The sequence below is a fragment of the Suncus etruscus genome, chromosome 11, assembly GCF_024139225.1.
Source record: "Suncus etruscus isolate mSunEtr1 chromosome 11, mSunEtr1.pri.cur, whole genome shotgun sequence".
Classification (NCBI taxonomy): Eukaryota; Metazoa; Chordata; class Mammalia; order Eulipotyphla; family Soricidae; genus Suncus; species Suncus etruscus.
Window position 1 is genome coordinate 75,999,843 of NC_064858.1, and position 21,533 is coordinate 76,021,375.

Here is a 21,533-nt window from a genome sequence, read left to right on the forward strand (position 1 = left end):
TGCCGGAAAATACGGTAGGTTTTTTTGTTTTGTTTTTGGGTCACACCTGGAGGCATTCATAGGTTACTCCTGGCTCTGTGCTCAGAAATTATTCCTAGCAGGCTCGAGAAACCCTAAGAGATGACAAAGATGGAACCTGGGTTGGCCACGAGCAAGGCAAACGTCCTACCCATTATGCTATCTTTTTGGCCCCGGTCCCTTCCTTAGGTCTTTAATAAGAAAAATAAAAGTTAGTACATGTCACATTCAAGCATAAAATAGAAATATATATCACTAAAAGGTACAAACAGATGTCTCTAAGAAGTAGTTGTTTTCATTTAGCATTATTCACAGAATAAAAACACATGGTCCATATCCTTGGAGAGTAGATTTAGGAGGATGAAGAAAAATTTCTAACATTAAACTGTACACAATAAAATAATTTTATTTCTTATATATATTATTTCTACAATAAAATTAAAAGAAATGCTTTGATCCCTCTAAGAATACCATGACATTCTTCAAAGAGTGGATCAAACACTCCTGAAATTCATCTGGAACAACAGTCAAGAATAGCTAAAGCAACTCTGAGTAAATAGAAGGGCAGCATCACTCTCCCCAATGTTAAATTGGACTACAAAGCAATAATCATTAAAACAGGATGGTACTGGAATTAAGACAGAATGTCACACTTACAATCAATTAATCTTTGATAAAAGGGCAAGAAATGCAAAATGGAGCAAGGAAAGCCACTTCAACAAGTGGTGTTAGGACAACGGGTCAGCCACATGCAAAAAAAGCAAACTCGACCTCTAACACCATGCATAAAGGTCAAGTCAAAATTAAAGACCTTAATATCAAACCCGAAACTATAAGGTATATAGAAGAAAACATAGGCAAAACATTCCATAACATTGAACAAATAAAATTACATTAAACTGAGAAGCTTCTGCACTTCAAAGGAAACAGTGACTAGGGTAAAAAAGCCACCCACTGATTGGGAGAAACTATTCACACAACATACAGATAAGATATATAAGGTATTGATAGACCTTAACAAGGAAAAAAAAAACACCTAACCATCAAAAAGTGGGGAGAAGAAATGAACAGTTATTTACTCAAAAAAGAAATACAGATGGCCAAAAGGCACATGAAAAAATGCTTCATGCTGGGCATGGTGGCACAGGCCTGTAGTTCCAGCTACTCAAAAGGCTGAGACCGGGGAATCACTTGAGTCCAGGAGTTCTGGGCTGTAGTGCGCTATGCCAATCGTTGTCCGCACTAAGTTCGGCATCAATATGGTGACCCCCAGGAGCGGGAGACCACCAGGTTGCCTAAGGAGGGGCTAACCGGCCCAGGTCGGAAACGGAGCAGGTCAAAGCTCCCATACCGATCGAGCCTGTGAATAGCCACTGCACTTCAGCCTGGGTAAAACAGCGAGACCCTGTATCTTAAAAAAAAAAAAAAAAAAAAGCTTCACATCACTAATAATAAGGGAGATGTAAATCAAAACAACAATGAAGTACTGTATCACACCACAGAGACTGGCACACATCACAAAGAACAACAACAACCACTGCTAGAGTGGATGTAGAGAAAAGGAACTCTCATTCACTGCCAGTGAGAATGCCGTCTAGTTCTGCCTTTTTGGAAAACAATATGGGAATTCCTTAAAAAATTGGACACTGAGCTCCCATATGATCCAGCAATACCACTCCTAGGAATATACCTAGGGGGTATACAATAATCCTTCTGCACTCCTATATTCATAGCAGCACTATTTACAATATCCAGATTCTGTAAACAACCCAGATGCCCAACAACAGGAGTAGCTAAAGAAAGTGTGGTATAGGGCCCGGAGAGATAGCACAGCGGCGTTTGCCTTGCAAGCAGCCAATCCAGGACCAAAGGTGGTTGGTTCGAATCCCGGTGTCCCATATGGTCCCCCGTGCCTGCCAGGAGCTATTTCTGAGCAGACAGCCAGGAGTAACCCCTGAGCAACGCCGGGTGTGACCCAAAAACCAAAAAAAACCAAAAAAACCAAAAAAAAAAAAAAAAAAAAGAAAGTGTGGTATATACAATGGAATACTCTGCAGTTGTTAGAAGAAATGAAGTCACGAAATTTGCTTATACATGGATGAATTTGGAGACTATTATGTTGAGTGAAATAAGTCAGAGGAAGAGAGATAAGCACAAAATAGTTTCACTCATATGCGGGATTTAAGAAAAATAAAAAACAGGGGCCCGAAGATATAGCATAGCGGCGTTTGCCTTGCAAGCAGCCGATCCAGGACCAAAGGTGGTTGGTTCGAATCCTGGTGTCCCATATAGTCCCCCGTGCCTGCCAGGAGCTATTTCTGAGCAGACAGCCAGGAGTAACCCCTGAGCACTGCTGGGTGTGGCCCAAAAACCAAAAAAAAAAAAAAAAAGACAGTATAATAACACCCAGATGGAAGGATCAGCCCATGATAACAAGCTCATCACAGAGTGGTAAGTGCAGTTAGAGGAATAACTACACTAACAGCTATCATGACAACGATAGAGAAATACAATGCCCGTCTTAAAGACAGGCAGGGATGAGGGGAGGTAAAAAATAGGGGTATAGGGGCCGGGCGGTGGCGCTGGAGGTAAGGTGCCTGCCTTGCCTGCGCTAGCCTAGGATGGACCGCGGTTCGATCCCCCGGCGTCCCATATGGTCCCCCAAGCCAGGAGCGACTTCTGAGCGCATAGCCAGGAGTAACCCCTGAGCGTCATCGGGTGTGGCCCAAAAAACAAAAAACAAAAAAAAAAAATAGGGGTATAATGATGGCGGGAAAGTTGCACTGGTGTGGGGGTGCATTTTATGGCTGAAACCCATTGTGCTTAAAGCAATCACTTAAAAAAAAAAAAAAAGATATGCTTTGCATATACGAGGCCCAGGTCTAATTCTTAGCAACTTATAGACTGTCTTCTGGACACCAATAGGTGTCCTGGGCCAGAGCGATGGCACAAGCCATAAGGTGTCTGCCTTGTGCATGCTAGCCTAGGAAGGACCATAGTTAGATCTCCCGGCATCCCATGTAGTCCTCCAAGCCGGGAGTGATTTCTGAGAGCATAGCCTGAAATAATCCAAGTGTTACCAGGTGTGGCCGGAAAAAAAAAAAAAACAAAAAACAGAAAACCTTAAATGTGCTGCTAGTGATGTGGTTCACTCCCAAGGTTAACACAAGTCATGTAAATATGGGATGCTGAGTTCTAGTCCAATATGACACACCCACCTTCCCTACTACTATTGGTGTGGACTCCTGGGCACCACCAGCTATGACCCCCCCCCAACAGTAGAAACCAAACAAAATAGAAAGCACCCAAAAATCACAGAGTTACCGTCTTAGAGACAAAGTAATGCAGGCGCATCCCTCCACTGCTCTGAGGCGTGCCAGAAGCATCTGTCTCAGTCTTTGATTCCAGTGGTCTATTGCTCAAGGTGGAGTCACTATTCCAAGGTTGTAAAGTACCTAGAAAACAAGCAAGCACTTCTAAGTTTAGTGTTTATCTTTTTTCTCTGAATTTGAATCCCAATTTTTTTGGGGGGTTGGGTCACAGCCAATGGCACTCGGGTTATTCCTGGCTCTGCGCTTAGAAATTACTCCTGGCAGGTTCAGGGGACCATATGGGATGCTGGGAATCGAACCAGGGTCTGTTCTGGGTTGGCCGTGTGCAAGGCAAACACCCTACCACTGTGCTATCACTCTGGCCCCATAAATCCCAATTCTGATATACATAGAACATAAGTAGTAATCAGAAGTGACTGTAATGGCTATGCAAAAAAAATTTTTTTTTTCAAGTGTAGTAAAGTCGTGACTAGTGACAGAGGCCAGGCTAACAAGTCAAAAGTAGAACAGGGTGCCAGAGCAATAACAAAGTTAGTAGGGTTGTTTGCCTTGCATGTGGCCAACCTTGGTTCAATCTCCAGCATCCCATATGCCCATATGGTCCCCAAGCCTGCCAGAAGTAATTTCTGTGCATAGAGCCAAGAGTAATCCCTAAGTGCTGCCAAGTGTGAGCCAAAAATTAAAAACAAAAAACAAAACAAGAAACCCAACAAAAGTAGAACAGGACATAAATAGTTCTTTGGTTCTCAGCAGTGAAAAAATTATACAACCATTCAAGCTGTTCCCCCAGGAGAGTTCTCTAAAACCAATTCTACACACATATATACAGACACATTCTCTCTCTCCCTCCCTCCCTGTCTGTCTGTCTGTCTGTCTCTCTCTCTCTCTCTCTCTCTCTCTCTCTCTCTCTCTCTCTCTCTCTCTCTCTCTCTCTCTCACACACACACACACACACACACACACACACACAGTTTTAGAGACAATTCAGTTCCAAACCCTACACAAACCTGCTTTTCTTTGGCTTCTGCTCCAATATGGCACAGTCTCAATGGTAGACACAGCTTCAATGGGTCCACCATCATTGGGAACAGTCACTGTAGTTTTGGCTACTATAGAGTCGTTACCCTGAAAAGTAGTAATGAGGATAGCACAAGAACAGCATAAACCCTGCCACTATAGGGAGCTTTGGAGTAAACCTAAAAATTCCTGGGTCTCAATCAGGACTTATGGGTCTAATCCATAATACTCTCAAATTAAGGTCTCATAATTTATAACAGAAATTTGTCACAGGGGTATAAATAAAAACAGCTTAAGACTTAAACATAAAACTGACATTTATACAAGTCAGAGCAATAGCACAGTAGGTAGGGCATTTGCCTTGCAAGCAGACAACCTGGATTCAATTCCTTTGCATCCCCTTTGGTCCCCTGAGCCTGCCAGGAGTGATTTCTGAGTGCAGAGCCAGGAGTAACCCCTGAGCGTTTAAAACAATAACATGGCATTTTTTACTTAATCAGAACAATTCCTTTCAAAAGGATAATAAGGATTTTATTATACAGAAAAACTCTCATGAAATAACTCTCTCAAAATACTACAATGTTGACTCTGGATTTTTGGTAGGTTGTGGTTTCTGGGTCACCAGGGGTGGACAGAGCTTACTCTTGGAGGGGTTGAGGGATAATATACAACACCGGGGATTGAACCCAGGCCAAGTCTTGTGCAAGGCAAACCACCCTACCCTCTACTATAGCTCTAGCTCAACTCTGGATTTTTAGTGTTTGGGACCATTAATCTCTGATTTGATTCTTCTTACCTGGTCTACTGTGGTGCGAGTTTTCTTTATAGGTCCAGAGGGACCATCAATGAACTGCCGGCTATTAGAGCGCTAGAGGAGATTAAAAAGAATTAACACATGTTTTGTTTTTTATTTTGTTTTTTTTGTTTTGTTTTGTTTTGTTTTCTGTTTTCATTTTGGGGGCTTTTTTTTTTTTTCAGATTTTTTTAAAAAATTGAGGCATAGTAAATAAAACTTCCATTAGACAACTTGAATGCAAATCCAAAGGACCAGGCTACAAAGTAAATAATAGCACTTTATACTGCCTGTATTTACATAAAGCTTAAGTTTTACCAATGCAAAAAAAGTTCTCAGTACCCTAGAGCAAGACTCTATAGAAAAATGTAGATGATAGCACCAGAAAAGTGGAGCAGTAAATCTATCAAAAGGCATTAAGTCGGGGCCGGAGAGATAGCATGGAGGTAAGGCGTTTGCCTTTCATGCAGGAGGTCATCGGTTCAAATCCCGGTGTCCCATATGGTCCCCCGTGCCTGCCTGGAGCAATTTCTGAGCCTGGAGCCAGGAATAACCCCTGAGCACTCCGGGTGTGACCCAAAAACCACAAAAAAAAAAAAAAAAAAAAAGGCATTAAGTCTTTGGAAATACTGTAAGTAACTTGCACAAAACTAATAGATCTCTGTATACCCTTTATATACACATAACATCTGAAGCATAGATAGAGAACGGAAGTTCTGTATAAAAATTCACTTCACTAGGGCCGGAGAGATAGCATGGAGATAAGGCATTTATTTGCCTTTCATGCAGGAGGTCATTGGTTCGAATCCTGGTGTCCCATATGGTCCCCCGTGCCTGCCAGGAGCAATTTCTGAGCCTGGAGCCAGGAATAACCCCTGAGCACTGCCGGGTGTGACCCAAAAAACACACACACACACACACACACACACACAAAATTTCACTTCACTGGGGCCAAGAAATACCACAGCGGTAGGGTGTTTGCCTTGCATGTGGCCAACCTGGGAGGTACCCAGTTCAATTCCTGACACCCCATGTGGGCCCCCGGCCTGCCAGGGGCGATTTCTGAGTGCAGAGCCAGGAGTAAACCCTGAGCACCATTGGGTGTGACCCAGAAACCAATCAATCAATCAAGTTTATAGAAATCCTTTTCCACTGAAGGAACTAAATAGCTGGCCAGAACAGTAAAATAGAATGGGTCTGTCTTGAGTTATAGCACCCAAAACACGATCTCTTTATACTTTGTGTTTAACAATGGCTAGAGCAACATGATATTGGAAGGAAGACAAGTCATATCAAACTTTCTGAAGAAAACCTCGATTGCTAAATTGTAAAAAAATAAAAGTCAAACATACCCTCTTTTCTCTCTTCTTCAGTTTAAATGTTTTTACCAAGGAAGAATCCCATTCCTGTAAGCAATTACATGATATTAATGTTTTTCTTGGATTAGGCCTTTCCTACTGTAAACTTTAAAAAAGGCTCTTGATTCCTGAGGCAGATTGCTATCACTATTAACTTATAGTTTAGGGAGAAAAGGAAGAAAGTATTCAAGTGGTATAGTTATAGAAGTTAGCATGTTTTCTTTCTAAAATTGAAGCTATTATAATAGACTCAGGAGCCAATACCACAGAGGCAATACAAGGTTAAAGAATCAAGCTCTGTCGTGATTCTCTCCTGTGTCTGGTCCTTTAGATCTGATTACTTTTGTAATTAGTTTTTGAACTTACAGAATGTTAGGCACCATACTGGTCATGTTAGATGGACTCTTGCTCTTAAGGGAATGCTATTTACCCATCAGATGTTCTCTGCAATAATATCACTTAAAAAGTTCCAGTTTCGATATATATTTTTTTTTTTTTTGGTTTTTCGGGCCACACCGTTTGATGCTCAGGGGTCACTCCTGGCTACACGCTCAGAAATTGCCTCTGGCTTGGGGGGACCATATGGGACGCCAGGGGATTGAACCTCGGTCCTTCCTTGGCTAGGGCTTGCAAGGCAGACACCTTACCTCTAGCGCCACCTCACCGCCCCAGTTTCGATATTTTAATCTCACAATCATCCCATTTCCTTGGGTCTTAAAAAGATGTTAACCCTTGAAGAGTAAGTTGTCTTTTACTATGCTCTAATTACATTTCACTTATTTTAACCATTTTCAGTAGCTATGTTAATTACTTAATCCTGGTAATCCCCGAAAACACAAAACTTCAAAAGAATTGGGTATAGTAAAAAGTAGCTTTTAAATCTAAATGAATTTAAATGAATGAATTTAAAGTCTTACTGGTTTTTTATTCAGCTTGTTATAAATTGTCATTAATCATAGATCTAACTTAAAAGCCAACGACTACATTCTAGTTTTATTATATATCCCAGAAATAACCTATCTATAAAATGACAATTATTTCCTAGTACAATACTGAATTCTGACAGAAATCTTCTAATCACATAACAAATAACAAAAAATAATCACTTGTGCTAGCATTAGAAAACTAATAACCGGGCCTGGAGAGATAGCACAGCGGGGGCAGCCGATCCAGGACCAAAGGTGGTTGGTTCGAATCCCGGTGTCCCATATAGTCACCTGTGCCTGCCAGGAGCTACTTCTGAGCAGACAGCCAGGAGTAACCCCTGAGCACCGCCGGGTGTGGCCCAAAAACCAAAACCAAAAAAAAAAGAAAAGAAAACTAATAACCTCCTGATTCATTGTTTAGTTTGCTAGCTTTCAGTAAGTAAGATAGGAAGGGTAGGGGCCAAGTGATAGCACATTGGTAAGGCATTTACTTTGCTTGCGGCCAATACAGGATAAACTCTGGTTCGAATCCTGGCATTCCATATGGTACCCCAAGCCTGCCAGGAGTGACTTCTAAGCAGAGCCAGGAGTAACTTCTGAGCACCACTGAGTGTGACCCAAAAAAAACAAACAAAAAAAAAAAGGAAGGGTGTAGTATCTCAGGTAGCTACACCTAAATCCAGGGTGGAGTAACAGAAGGGTACATAAACAATATAATATCCTAAATATCAAAGATGGAAATATGACCTTTAAATAGAAACATCACCATAAGTTAAACGAAGATGCCTCCAAAAGCAGAAAAGCAAATACTTCAAACATACTAATTATATGGAGCCGAGTGATTGTGCAGCGGTAGGGCATTTGCCTTGCATGCAACTGACCCAGGACGAACCTGGGTAGGATCCTTGGCATCCCATATGGTCCCCCAAGCTCGGAGCGATTTCTGATCACAGTCAGGAGTGACCCCTGAGCGCCACTGGGCATGCCCCCCACCCCCAAAAAAAAAACAAAACATACTAGCTATAATTGATTAAAGTTTATGGTTGAAGTGTTAAATCAATGTTTCCCTTCTCATTATAGGGATGAATAAGTTTTCCTCAAAATCAAACTAATTCAGAAATAAGGTACAAGTCTATATATCCCAAGAACAGCAAGTAAACCCTGACTAAGAAAGTCTCATTAATTCTTTTATTTTTTTTTTTAATTTTTTTTGGTTTTTGGGCCACACCCTGCGGTGCTCAGGGGTTACTCCTGGCTGTCTGCTCAGAAATAGCTCCTGGCAGGCACAGGGGACCATGTGGGACACCGGGATTCGAACCAATCACCTTTGGTCCTGGATCGGCTGCTTGCAAGGCAAACGCCGCTGTGCTATCTCTCTGGGCCCTAATTATTTTCTTTCTTATTTTTGGCCACACCCAGCAGTGCTCGGGGCACACATGCTCCTGGGTCTGCATTCAGGAATCATCCATATAAAATGCCAGAGATTGAGCCCAGGTCAACTACTTGTAGATAAGCACCCTAACCCAGTATCTTTGGCCCCTCACTAATTTTCAATTGATAAGTTGGTGCATTACGAGGTCAAGAGATAATCAATCAATACATGTGACTTATAGATCTGTTAAATAAATTCAACTTTGGGCAAAATCCTTAATTTTATATTTATAGCCTCACTACTAAAAACAAAAGATATAAATTGGTCTTTCATAGCTGTGTGAACTCATATTTTAAAGTGATTAAGTTCACGGCTACAAACTGGGCAACATTTGGACTCAAAAATGTCATACTGGAGCCCGGAGAGAAAGCACAGCAGTGTTTTCCTTGCAAGCAGCTGATCCAAGACCAAAGGTGGTTGGTTCGAATCCCGGTGTCCCATATGGTCCCCCGTGCCTGCCAGGAGCTATTTCTGAGCAGACAGCCAGAAGTAACCCCTGAGCACCACCAGGTGTTGCCCAAAAACCAAAAAAAAAAAAAAAGTCATACTGAATTGAGGTAAATACATCTAGACACTCTGAGCATGGCCAGGAAAAAGGACTGATGATTGACAGCTCGTAGCTGGAGGCGGTATTTGGACTTGAAAATATGACCCAAAAACAAACAAGCCAACAAAAAATGAAAACCCCTATTATGAAGTAATAGTCAAAGACATCATTGATGAGGAGTTTCCAAAGCTGAAGAATGCTTGCAACCATATTCTGGACATCTGGAAAGTAGCAGCTAAAAAGAAACCCAAATAAAAGCACCCCAAAGCACATCCTAGTCACAATGATGAAATCACAAATGAAAATAGAATAAATACTGAGAGGCTGGAGAGATAGCATGGAGGTAAGGCATTTGCCTTGCATGCAGAAGGTCACTGGTTTGAATCCCAGCATCCTATATGGTCCCCTGAGCTTGCCAGGAGCGATTTCTGAGCGTAAAGTCATGAGTAACTCCTGAGTGCCGCCAGGTGTGACCCAAAATCCAAAAAAGAAAATAGAATACTGAAAGAAAGGGCCATAGCAGGGGTGTAATGGTAAGGGGTTTGCTTTGCAAACTGCTGACCTAGGATGGACTGCGGTTTGATCCCCCGGTGTCCCAGAAGGTCCCCCAAGCCAGGAGCAATTTCTGAACACAGAGCCAGGAGTAATCCCTGAGCCTCACTGGGTTTGGCCCAAAAACAAAAACAAAACAACAACAACAAAAAAAAAAGAATACTGAAAGCAAGGCCAGAGAGATAGCATGGAAGTAGGGGGGGTTTGCCTTGCATGCAGGACGGTGCTTTGAATCCTGGCATCCCATATGGTCCCCCGAGCCTGCCAGGAGCGATTTCTGAGTGTAGAGCCAGGAGTAACCCCTGAGTGCTCCTGGCTCAGGGGACCATACGGGACACAGGGGATCGAACCTAGGTCCGTCCTGGGTCAGCCGCGTGCAAGGCAAATGGCCTATCGCTCTGGCCCCCAAATAAAATAAAAAGATGATAGCTCTGTACCTGTAATACAAGAATAAAATAGTAAAAAAAAAAAAAAGGGTGAGTCCCCCTAAAATAAATATGTTCCTGAGGGAGCAGGGGTTAAGAATAACAACACTTGGTTTTTTGGGGTTTTTTTTTGTTTGTTTTGTTTTTTTTTTTTTTTGGTTTTTCGGGCCACACCCGTTTGATGCTCAGGGGTTACTCCTGGCTAAGCGCTCAGAAATTGCCCCTGGCTTGGGGGGTGATCTTTCCTTGGCTAGCGCTTGCAAGGTAGACACCTTACCTCTAGTGCCACCTCGCCAGCCCCAACACTTGGTTTTGTTTTGGAGTCACATCCAGCAACGCTCAAAGTTTACTCCTGGTTCTGCAGTCAGGAATCATTCCTGGCAGGCTTGGGGACTACATGGGACTCTGGGGATTGAATCCAGGTTACCCACATGCAAGGAGGCAAGGCCCCTACCCACTATATTATCTATCTAGCCCTAAAAGTAGATAATGTTTATTACCAGCGATTCGTCAGTCTTGTCAAAGCTTATATCTGATAAAATGGAACCAGATTCATCAATCGTTGATAATCTAGATGAGTAAAACAATAGTGTTAGACACAGAAGACTGTGAAAAGTAAAGTGCATCACCACCCAAACAAGTCCTATTGGTCAGGTAATATCAGCAATTTCATAGCCTGGCTCCCTGTGCAGATAACTGCAAGCTCAAACCAGAGCTGTCCTGGTGGCTTTATGGTTTTACTGCTGGAGTTTGAGTGTATGCAGCATGGTTGCTTTTTCAGCAAAGGTCTGAGAACAGCAGTGCAAGTAATCTCCAGGCATGTGGGTGCTATTCCCTGCTGAGTTTATAAAACAAGGCTAATAAAAATTCATGATAGAGTTTTTATTTGATCTTAACTATTGGTGGTTTCTACAGTACAGTATTAGCTGGTATAAGTTTTCTAAAAAATTAAATCCATATATTTTAGCTATAAAAATTCTGTGTAAGGAAGCCAGAGAGATAGCATGGAGGTAAGGCATTCGCCTTGCATGCAGAAGGATGGTAGTTCGAATCCCGGCATCCCATATGGTCCCCTGAGCCTGCCAGGAGCGATTTCTAAAATTTCTGAGTGTAGAGCCAGGAGGAACCCCTGAGCACTGCTGGGTGTGACCCAAACACACACAAAAAAAGATTCTGTGTAAAACAACAAGCCTACAAAATAGTTCTAAAAATGTTTACCTTTCCCTCCTTACTGTACCGGAGATTTTAAATTCAAAGTCTGGTTGAGACTACTTTAAATAGTAATGCAATGAAACCAAAATTACTGGCTTAGTTCACAAAATGTCTTTCTAAACTACAAGAGCCACAAGAGCTCTCTGAAGAGTCACTACTGAAGATACTGCTGAACTGCCACTTTCACCTTTAGGTTTCTTAGAAATGAGCAGGGCTAGTTATTGATTTGCAATTTAGCACAAACATCAAAATTTTACCCTTGTGAAACAAAATCCTAAGATTTAAAAAGAAAAGACACAGGAGGCCCCTGTGTCTTTATTTCCTCCACCCTTTCTCCCAAGCCCTTTTTTTTTTTTTTTTTTTTTTTTGCTTTATTCAGCACACATTCCAGAAGCAGTAAATTTAAGAGTTCAGATAACAAGAACTTCTGACAGTTATGTTGCCTATCATCAGATAACAGCAGATGCAGCCCCCACCTTTTGTTCCCCGCATTGCTGGATGGTTGGCCTCTGTTGAGAAAAGCCAGAGCGGATTTTTGCTCCTCACTTAGTTGAATGCTACCAGATGTGTCACACATGAGCATTTCTCGAATCAGCTGAATCTGTCTTTCCTGCGGATGAAAGCAGAGTAAAGCATCCTGACTAACCAGAGTAGAAAGCTTCACCTCAAATTTATAGGATGGGTAGACCAGACATTAAAATACAGCATTATGCAAATGAGGCTTCAGGAAGGCTCGGACACCAATAGCATATTAATTCACATCAAGCCCTGATTGTCTCTGATTTTTGACTAGTAATATGAACATGGGGCTAGAGTGATAGTACAGAGGATAGGGCATTTGCCTTGCAATATGGCTGACCCAGGTTCGATCCCTGGCAACCCAGAGATCCCATGAGCCTGCCAGGAGTTATTTCTGATCACAGAACCAGGAGTAAACCCTGAGGTACAAAAAGATTTTTTAATCAAATTGCTAATCTAGGGCGGAGCGGTAAGGCGTCTACCTTGCCGGCACTAGCCTAGGACGGACCACCGTTCATTCCCCAGTATCCCATATGGTCCCCCAAGCCAGGAGTGATTTTTTTTTGGGGGGGGGCCACACCCGGTAACGCTCAGAGGTTACTCCTGGCTATGTGCTCAGAAGTTGCTCCTGGCTTGGGGGACCATATGGGACACCGGGGGATCGAACCGAGGTCTGTCCAAGGCTAGCGCAGGCAAGGCAGGCACCTTACCTTTAGCGCCACCGTCCGGCCCCTACCAGGAGCGATTTCTAAGTGCATAGCCAGGAGTAACCTCTGAGCGTTACCGGGTGTGGCCCCCCCAAAAAAAAAAAAAATCACTCCTGGCTTGGGGGACCATATGGGATACTGGGGAATGAACGGTGGTCCGTCCTAGGCTAGTGCCGGCAAGGTAGACGCCTTACCGCTCCGCCCTAGATTAGCAATTTGATTAAAAAATCTTTTTGTACCTCAGGGTTTACTCCTGGTTCTGTGATCAGAAATAACTCCTGGCAGGCTCATGGGATCTCTGGGTTGCCAGGGATCGAACCTGGGTCAGCCATATTGCAAGGCACTCAGAGTAACCCCTGAGTGTCACCGGGTGTGGCCAAAAAAAAAAAATCACTATATATATAATGCTAATCCAAGAGAAAAAAACATTTTTAAAGAGTCCCAAAATAGATCATGATAAAGCAAAAACATCTTAGCGTCATTTAAAATCTATTAATTTCTTATTAAGACTCCATGATTTACAAAGTTATTCATAATATTAGGCTGTAGAATTAAATAACCAGTGTCGACTTCCCTCCATCAGTGTCCCCAAGTTCCCTACCCAGTGTCATTTTATCAAGACAGATATTGGTTTCTTCTATGGATTGAAGCAACCATCCACCTTTCTAAATGGTGGAGCAAAATACATTAAAGTGAATACAGAGCTATGATGCACTGGAACCAGATAATATGAGCTTACTGAGGTATCTAACATTGTACCAAGATGGATTAGTTCCTCCTAGAAAAGGCAAGACTTTCTTTTGTACCATGATCCATCTTGGAACATTAAAATGATAGTGATTCTGATAGTCACAATGTCCAATTGGTTAAATGTTAGGAGCAGTAATAAAAGAAATAAAAAGTAAATAAGAGTAATAAAATAGTATAGAAATAGAAGTGAGCCAGCTCACATGAGGCTCAAAGTGCCAGCACAGATGTGCACTCCATCCATCCCAGCAACACCGCCACTACAAAAAGAATTATTAATGCAAGAGTAAATTTGTTTTGTATGTGTTGTAACAACTAATATAAAGTAAAATATGGTGGAAAACTAGAGCCAGTGGTAGAGGGAAAATCACACTGGTAGTCAGATTGGTGTTGAAACACTGAAAACCTGAACATTGTAAACCATGGTGTTTAAATAAAGCTAATTATTAAAATAAGCTTAAAGATTCTTTCCTATTAGGAAAATCAAAGTAATATGGGGCAAAAGTATACTCAGCAGTTCAATATTTGCCTTGCACATACAAGGTCCTAGGTTTAATACCTGGCATCAGAGACAAGGAAGGAGGAAAAAGGAGGGTGAGAGGTTTTGCCTGTAATAATGATACAGAATGAAACATACTACTGATATAAGTATGAGGACATTCTAAGTAGCTATATCTTGTGACAAGTCAAATCATGCCAAGATTTCACCCCATTTCCCCCAATTTTATTTCTTTAAATTCTCATTTGAAGTCTAATGATAGTTTTTAGTTCAATTATACAGAAAATGTCTTAAATTTTAACTTATGAAGAACAGGTTTCCTAAGCTACAATCACAAATAAATTGTCTGAAACAGGTGGCTTTTAGTTCTTAAAGTACAAAAAATAACTGAGTACATTCGACCAATGGGAATGCCCAGCCACAGTACCAACATGGAAAAACAATACACACCAGCTTTTCGCAGTTAGCCTCAGCTCGCTGTCTCCGTTTGATCTCCACATCCACCTGATTGCGTGCATGCTTCAGCTTAACATCCAGAGCACTGCGTTCAGTCTCTGCTTTCATCAAAAGATCCTTGTATTTCCCCAGTTCATGGTCTGTTCTCTGCCACTTTTTACGGATATCCTCACAGTCCTTTGCCAACTGGATAAATTCTATGGAAAGAAGGATCATTCAAACAACAAACTGGGTAAAATGCTCTAAAATAAATGAGTCCTCTGGTTTGTTTTATTCCAAATATGTAATTAAGGGACAAGCAGACTATGGGCAAATTCAGCTAAAAATAATCAGGTACAGGTCCTCACTCAGAGGAGTGCTTTGTGGGGTGTAATACTTATTTTAATAGACTACTTACTTTTAGCTTAGCTAGTGGCATCTGCTATAAACTAAGCAACTCATTAGTCACCTTGCTCCAGATGTAAAACTAACACTGAAAGCCTCTGAACAGAAGGCAATCAAAGGGGGATACCTTTGGGGCAGCTGTCACGCACCAGGACCATTATAGCTATAAAACAAAAGCAGCCTCCTTCAGAGTCAGGCATTTGCTGTGCCAGATATGTTAAGCAGCAAATTCAAATGTAACTGCTGTAATATGCTCCAGTGGGTGTAGATTAATATCATAGATATCGAGGCCTGTCATTTCATACAGTTATATAATTATACAAATATTGATTTGAAAGTAAAGAGCCAATTTGCTTTTGCTATTTAACACTGCCCTCAAGGTTATGTAAACATTCCAGTTCAAAAGACAAAGAAAGTGAAGATCACAGGAGCTTCATGTGAAACCCTAGAATGTGGACTCTTTTCCAGTATCTCCTAAGAAAGTCTTCCTTTTTCAAGGCAACACTTGCACAAGATAACCTTTGTGGCATTCATTCTATCACCTTTTATTAACAAAAACTTGACAACACCTTCTTACTTTCCAGTTAATCTCAATTTATCTCTAAGCATCAATTTCATAGAAGATGTTGCTAAGGTATACATCTGCTGCTGGTCAAACTAGCCATGTAACAGCTAAAATTAGGCCAAATTCTCATACCAAATTCTTGAGTCATAAGGGTTCTTTTCCTATTTGAATTTTATCTAATACTAGAAACAATACAATATTCTTTTGTGTGGGGGAGGTATTCAAATTCTGTAGTGTCATGCTGAGGGTGACTCCTAGTTTAGCGCTCAAAAAACTACACAACACTGGTGATTAAACTAGGGGCTTCAGCCACTATTCCATAGCCCAATAGTGCCCTTTTTCTTTTTTTTTTCCTTTTTTTTCTTCATTTTTGAGCCACACCAGCTGTGCTCAGGGTTTAACCCCTACTCTGTTCCAGAGGACCCTACAGGGTACTTTATTTGCTATATTATCTTTCTGGCCCTGAAATTGCTCTTTTCAAGCAATTTTAAAAATCTGAATAAATCAAGCCGGAGTGATAACACAGCAGTAGGGCATTTGTCTTGCATGCTGCCAACCCAGGACAGACCCGGGTTCAATCCCCAGCGTCCCATATGATCCCTGAGCCTAAGAGTAACCCCTGAACACCGCCGGGTGTGCGGGGGGGCCCCCCCCAATCTAACTAAATCTCAAACTTATAAATTAGGAAGATAATTCAATCTAAAGAAACCAAGTCCTACACACAGGAACTACAGTTTTTTTAAATAATATCTTTATTTAAACATATTACATGTTCGTAGTTGGGGTTTCAGTTATAAAAAAAGAGCACCTCCCCTTCACCATTGCAACCTTCCCACCACCAATAATCCCCATCTCCCTCCTCCCCCACACCCTGCCTGTACTTGAGACAGGCAATCTATGTTTCTTTTTTTTTTTTTTTTTTTTTTTGTGGTTTTTGGGTCACACCCGGCAGTGCTCAGGGGTTATTCCTGGCTCCAGGCTCAGAAATTGCTCCTGGCAGGCACGGGGGACCATATGGGACACCGGGATTCGAACCGATGACCTTCTGCATGAAAGGCAAACGCCTTACCTCCATGCTATCTCTCCAGCCCCGCAATCTATGTTTCTCATTCACTACCATTGTCATGATATTTGTTAGTGTATTATTTCTCTGGCTGCACTCACCACTCTTTGTGGAAACTACAGTTTTTTAACAAACACCAGATTTTAGCAAAATAGGGTATCTAGTTATCTCAGACAATGCACTAACAAGGATCAAATATATACTGTTACAGGGGCTAAAGCAAAACACAATGGGGAAGGTGTTTGCCTTGCATGTGGCCAATCTGGGTTCGATCTCCGGCATCCCATACTATCATCTGAGCCCTGCCCGAAGTGATTCCTGAAAGCAGAACCAGGTGAAACCCCTGAGCACATGGGGCCAGGAGTGATAGCATAGGGGAAGGGTGTTTTCCTTACACGAGGCTGATCTGAGTTCGGATGGACCAGGGTTTGGTTCCCAGCATCCCATATGGTCCCCCAAGACTGCCAGGAGTGATTTCTGAGGGCAAAACCAAGAATAACACCTGAGAGCCACTGGGTGTGGCGCAAAACTAAAAACCAACTAACAAAAAAACCCTGAGCTCTGCTGGGTGTGTCTCAAAAACAAAATAAATCATGATGATGAGGGAAAAATTGAAAATAACAAAATATCTATAAGGTAATCAAAATCATTTTTATTCTCATTTAAAAACTTCCTAGGGGGGCTGGAGAGATAGCACAGCGTTAGGGCATTTGCCTTGCATGCAGCTAACCCAGGACGGTGGTTCGAATCCTGACATCCCATATGGTCCCCCGCACCTATCAGGGGCGATTTCTGAGCACAGAGCCAGGAGTAACCCCTGAGCACTGCCAGGTGTGACCCAAAAACAAAACAAAAGCTTTGGGGCCAAAGCAGTGGCGCAAGCGGTAAGGCATCTGCTTTGCCCGAGTCACATATGGTCCCCCAAGCCAGGAGCAATCTGAGTGCATAGCCAGGAGTAACCCCTGAGCATCACCAGATGTGGCCCAAAAACCAAAAAAATAAATAAAATTAAAAAATAAAAACTTTCTAGGGGTATACCCTAAAAAAAACAAAAATACAATTCAAAAATCGCTTCCTCACAACTATATTCATTGCAGCACTATTTACAATAGCCAGACTCTGGAAACAACCAAGATGCCCTTCAACAGATGAATGGCTAAAGAAACTGTGGTATATATACACAATGGAATATTATGCAGCCGTCAGGAGAGATGAAGTCATGAAATTTTCCTATACGTGGACGTACATGGAATCTATCATTCTGAGTGAAATAAGTAGAGGGAGATAGACACAGATTAGTCTCACTCATCTATGGGTTTTAAGAAAAATTAAAGACATTATTGTAATAAGGCCCACAGACAATATTAAGAGCTGGAAGGGCCAGAAGGACTGGCTCACAATTTGAAGCACACCACTGGTGAATGCTGGTAGGGAAAGAACTACACTAACAACTAGCATGACAATGTTAAAAAATGAGAGAAGTAGAATGCCTGTCTCAAAAATAGGCAGGGGGGTGGGGGTTGCATTGGTGGTAGGAATGTTGCACTGGTGAAGGGAGGTACTGTTTATGACTAAAACCCAACTACAAACATGCTTGTAATCATGGTGCTCAAATAAAGATATTATAAAAAAATAAATACATAAAAAAATAATAACTTGGGGGCCAGAGAGATAGCACAGTGGCGTTTGCCTTGCAAGCAGCCGATCCAGGACCAAATCCTGGTGTCCCATATGGTCCCCTTGCCTGCCAGGAGCTATTTCTGAGCAGATAGCCAGGAGTAACCCCTGAGCGCTGCCGGGTGTGGCCCCAAAACCAAAAACCAAAAAAATAAATAAATAAATAAAAATAAAAACTTTAATTCTGATCTTTCAGTAACTTTTTTTTAAATGGCAGGCAGAAGGGATAATATAAAAGTTAAGGTACCTGTCTAGCATGCAATTGTGACTGTAACCCTGGTTCAAATCCAGGCAGACAGAATATGGCTTCCAAGCACCACCAGGCCTAGACCCTAAGCAAAGACAGGTGTGGGCCCTGAGCACCACCAGATGCAACAAATCCTACCCCCCAATATATATACTAAAGTTAGAAATAATAAAGGGGTTAGGCATTTGTAGTCAACCTTGCCTGGTCTCCAACATTGCTAGAATTCCCAACCCTGCAACACAAAGCTAACAGTAGTCCCTTGGCATCATCCCCTCCCCCACAAAAAGCTCTGTGTGTGTGTGTGTGTGTGTGTGTATGTGTGTATGTGTGTGTGTGTGTGTGTGTGTGTGTGGTGTGTGTGTTCAAGAGGAATGAAGTTATGAAGTTATAATGCAAGATAAGAGTATGCAGTTGAGTAAGAGGTAACAGAATACAAGTGAAACCTTGCACATGTGAAGCCCTAATTTCAATCCCAGGCATCCATGACCTTGGAGCCGATCCCCAGTACCACTGGGAGTGGCTCCAGCATACTGCCTGGTATGATCTCTATAATATCAACAAAACTTTGTGAAGGGTGGAAGCCAGAGCAATAGTACAATGGATAGGGCATTTGCCATGCACACAGCAGACCTGGATTCGACCCCCAACATCCTATATAATCCCCTAAGCCTGCCAGGAGTGAATTTTGAGCACAAAGCCAGGAGTAACCCTTGAGTGCCGCTGGGTATGGAACAAAAGCAAAAAAAAAAAAAAAAAAAAATATATATATATATATATATATGTGTGTGTGTATATATATATAATTAAATATAAATATATATATAAATATAAAATTGAGGGCCGGAGAAAAAGGGCATTTGCCTTGCAAGCGGCAGATCCAGGATGGAGCAGGATTCAGTTCCCGGCATTCCATATGGTCTCCTCGAGCCTGCAAGAAGTGATTTCTGAGCACAGGGTCAGGAATAATCCCTGAATGCTGCAAGGTGTGGCCCCAAAACCAAAAATAAATAAATAATTGGTTAAAATTATACATTGTAAAAAAAAAAATTATACATTGTATGATGAAAATTCAATCATGAACAACTTTATAACTGTAGCTCATGGTGATTCAAGAATAAATTAAAATAATAAATTAAAGAATTTATTTCTTGGGGCTGGAGAGACAGCATGAAGGTAAGGCATTTGCCTTGCATGCAAAAGGTCGGTGGTTCGAATCCCGGCATCCCATATGGTCCTCTGAGCGTGCCAGGAGCTATTTCTGAGTGTAGAGCCAGGAGTAACCCCTGAGATTTGCCAGGTGTGACCCAAAAACCAAAAACCAAAAAAAAAGGAAAAAAAAAAAGAATTTATTTCTTTAGAAACAAAATGAGTAAAATGTTGGGACACTTAGGGATAGAAAAATTTCTAAGATGTAACAAGAGAACTCAGGAGATCTAACAAAAAGTAGATTCTAGGGGCCGGAGTGATGGCGCAGTGGAGTTTGCCTGGCACACGGCTAACCAGGATGGACCATGGTTCGATCCCTTGGCGTCCCATATTGTACCCCAAGCCAGGAACTATTTCTCTTTTTTCTTTTTTTTTTTTGGTTTTTGGGTCACACCTGGCAGTGCTCAGGGGTTACTCCTGGCTGTCTGCTCAGAAATAGCTCCTGGCAGGCACGGGGCACCTTATGGGACACCGGGATTCGAACCAACCACCTTTGGTCCTGGATCGGCTGCTTGCAAGGCAAACGCTGCTGTGCTATCTCTCCGGGCCCCAGAAACTATTTCTGAGCGCATGTAGCCCCTGAGTGTCACCGCTTGTGGCCCAAAAAATTAAATAAAAAATTTAAAAAAAAGGAGATTCTAGTGCCTAGAAAATACTGAGTCTTTGTCCTTCAGGGACAGACTATGTTCCAAATTAGGGATTTGGAGAAGGGAAGAAAATGTACTCTATTTTGTAACACATCTATCTAAAAATAAATTTACTTATAAAATAAGGGTACTTGTGAAAATAAATACCTTGAGCTGTTATTTCATTGACAGAGGAGAATAACTAATTCAAAAATTATTTTCAAGAGCCAGGGAGATTGTAAGTACAATGGGTAAGGCACTTGCCTTGCATGCAGCTGAGCAAGTTCCATACTTAATACCCATATGATCAAGCATAGCCAGGTATGAATAATCCCTGAGCACAGAGCCAGAAGTAAGCCACCAGTGCTTATGGCTCACAAATTAAAAAGTATTGTCAGGGGCCAGAGTCAAAGCACAGTAGGTAAGGTACTTGCCTTGGGTGAAGCTGTAGTCACCGTGAACCTGTTTTGAATCCCTGGTACTATATACTATGGTCCTGAGTGCTACAAGGGGTTCTCCTGAATGCACATCCAGGAACGGTCCCTTCACATTTTGTTGTGTGTTTTTTTTTTTAGGTTTGTGAGCTACACACTGGATGATCAGGGTTTACTCCTGGATCTGTGCTACTAATCCTGGAGAGCTAGGGGGACCATATGGAGTGGCAGAGATTGATCCTGGATCGGCATGTGCAAGGCAAGTGCCCTAACCTACTGCACTATCGCTCCAGGAAACATTAAGGGTGTTTTTTTTGTTTGGTTTTGGTTTTGGTTTTTGGGTCAGACCCAGAGTCGCTCAGGGGTTACTCCTGGCTCTGAGCTCAGTAATCGCTCCTAGAATGGCACAGGGGACCATATGGAATGCCGAGATATGAACCATCATCTGTCCTGGATTGGCTGCATGCAAGGCAAATGCCCTAACACTGTGCTCTCTCTGACCCCATATATGAAGTTTTGGCCATGGTGACAGTAATTTCCTTTTAAGTGGTCAAATAAAAATACATTTTTAAGGGACTGAAAAGATAGCTCCATGGGCTGGAGAGCATGCTTTGCATGGAGGAGGCCTAGGTTCAATCTCCAGCACACCAGGAGTTATACACAAGCACAAAGCAAGGAATAGCCCGTGAATACTACCAGGAATAGCCCAAAAACACAAAAGGATTAGAACACACATAATTCAGCTTTGTAGAAAACCCAAATCTGAGATCTGCTTTTTCTCTTCACACAGG

General features: G+C 42.0%; 1 protein-coding gene across 1 annotated transcript in view; it reads right to left on the bottom strand.

The window, feature by feature from the left end:
* The window catches only part of RACGAP1 (Rac GTPase activating protein 1), a 46,989-nt gene that overhangs the window by 12,900 nt on the left and 12,556 nt on the right, over positions 1–21,533 (bottom strand). The window contains exons 3-9 of the mRNA XM_049783400.1: positions 14,535–14,737; positions 12,089–12,222; positions 10,901–10,970; positions 6,513–6,566; positions 5,164–5,235; positions 4,358–4,475; positions 3,343–3,473 (exon numbers count right to left, since the gene is read on the bottom strand). Of these exons, the coding sequence (XP_049639357.1) occupies positions 3,343–3,473; positions 4,358–4,475; positions 5,164–5,235; positions 6,513–6,566; positions 10,901–10,970; positions 12,089–12,222; positions 14,535–14,737 (782 nt within the window). The remainder of the gene's footprint in view (positions 1–3,342; positions 3,474–4,357; positions 4,476–5,163; positions 5,236–6,512; positions 6,567–10,900; positions 10,971–12,088; positions 12,223–14,534; positions 14,738–21,533) is intronic.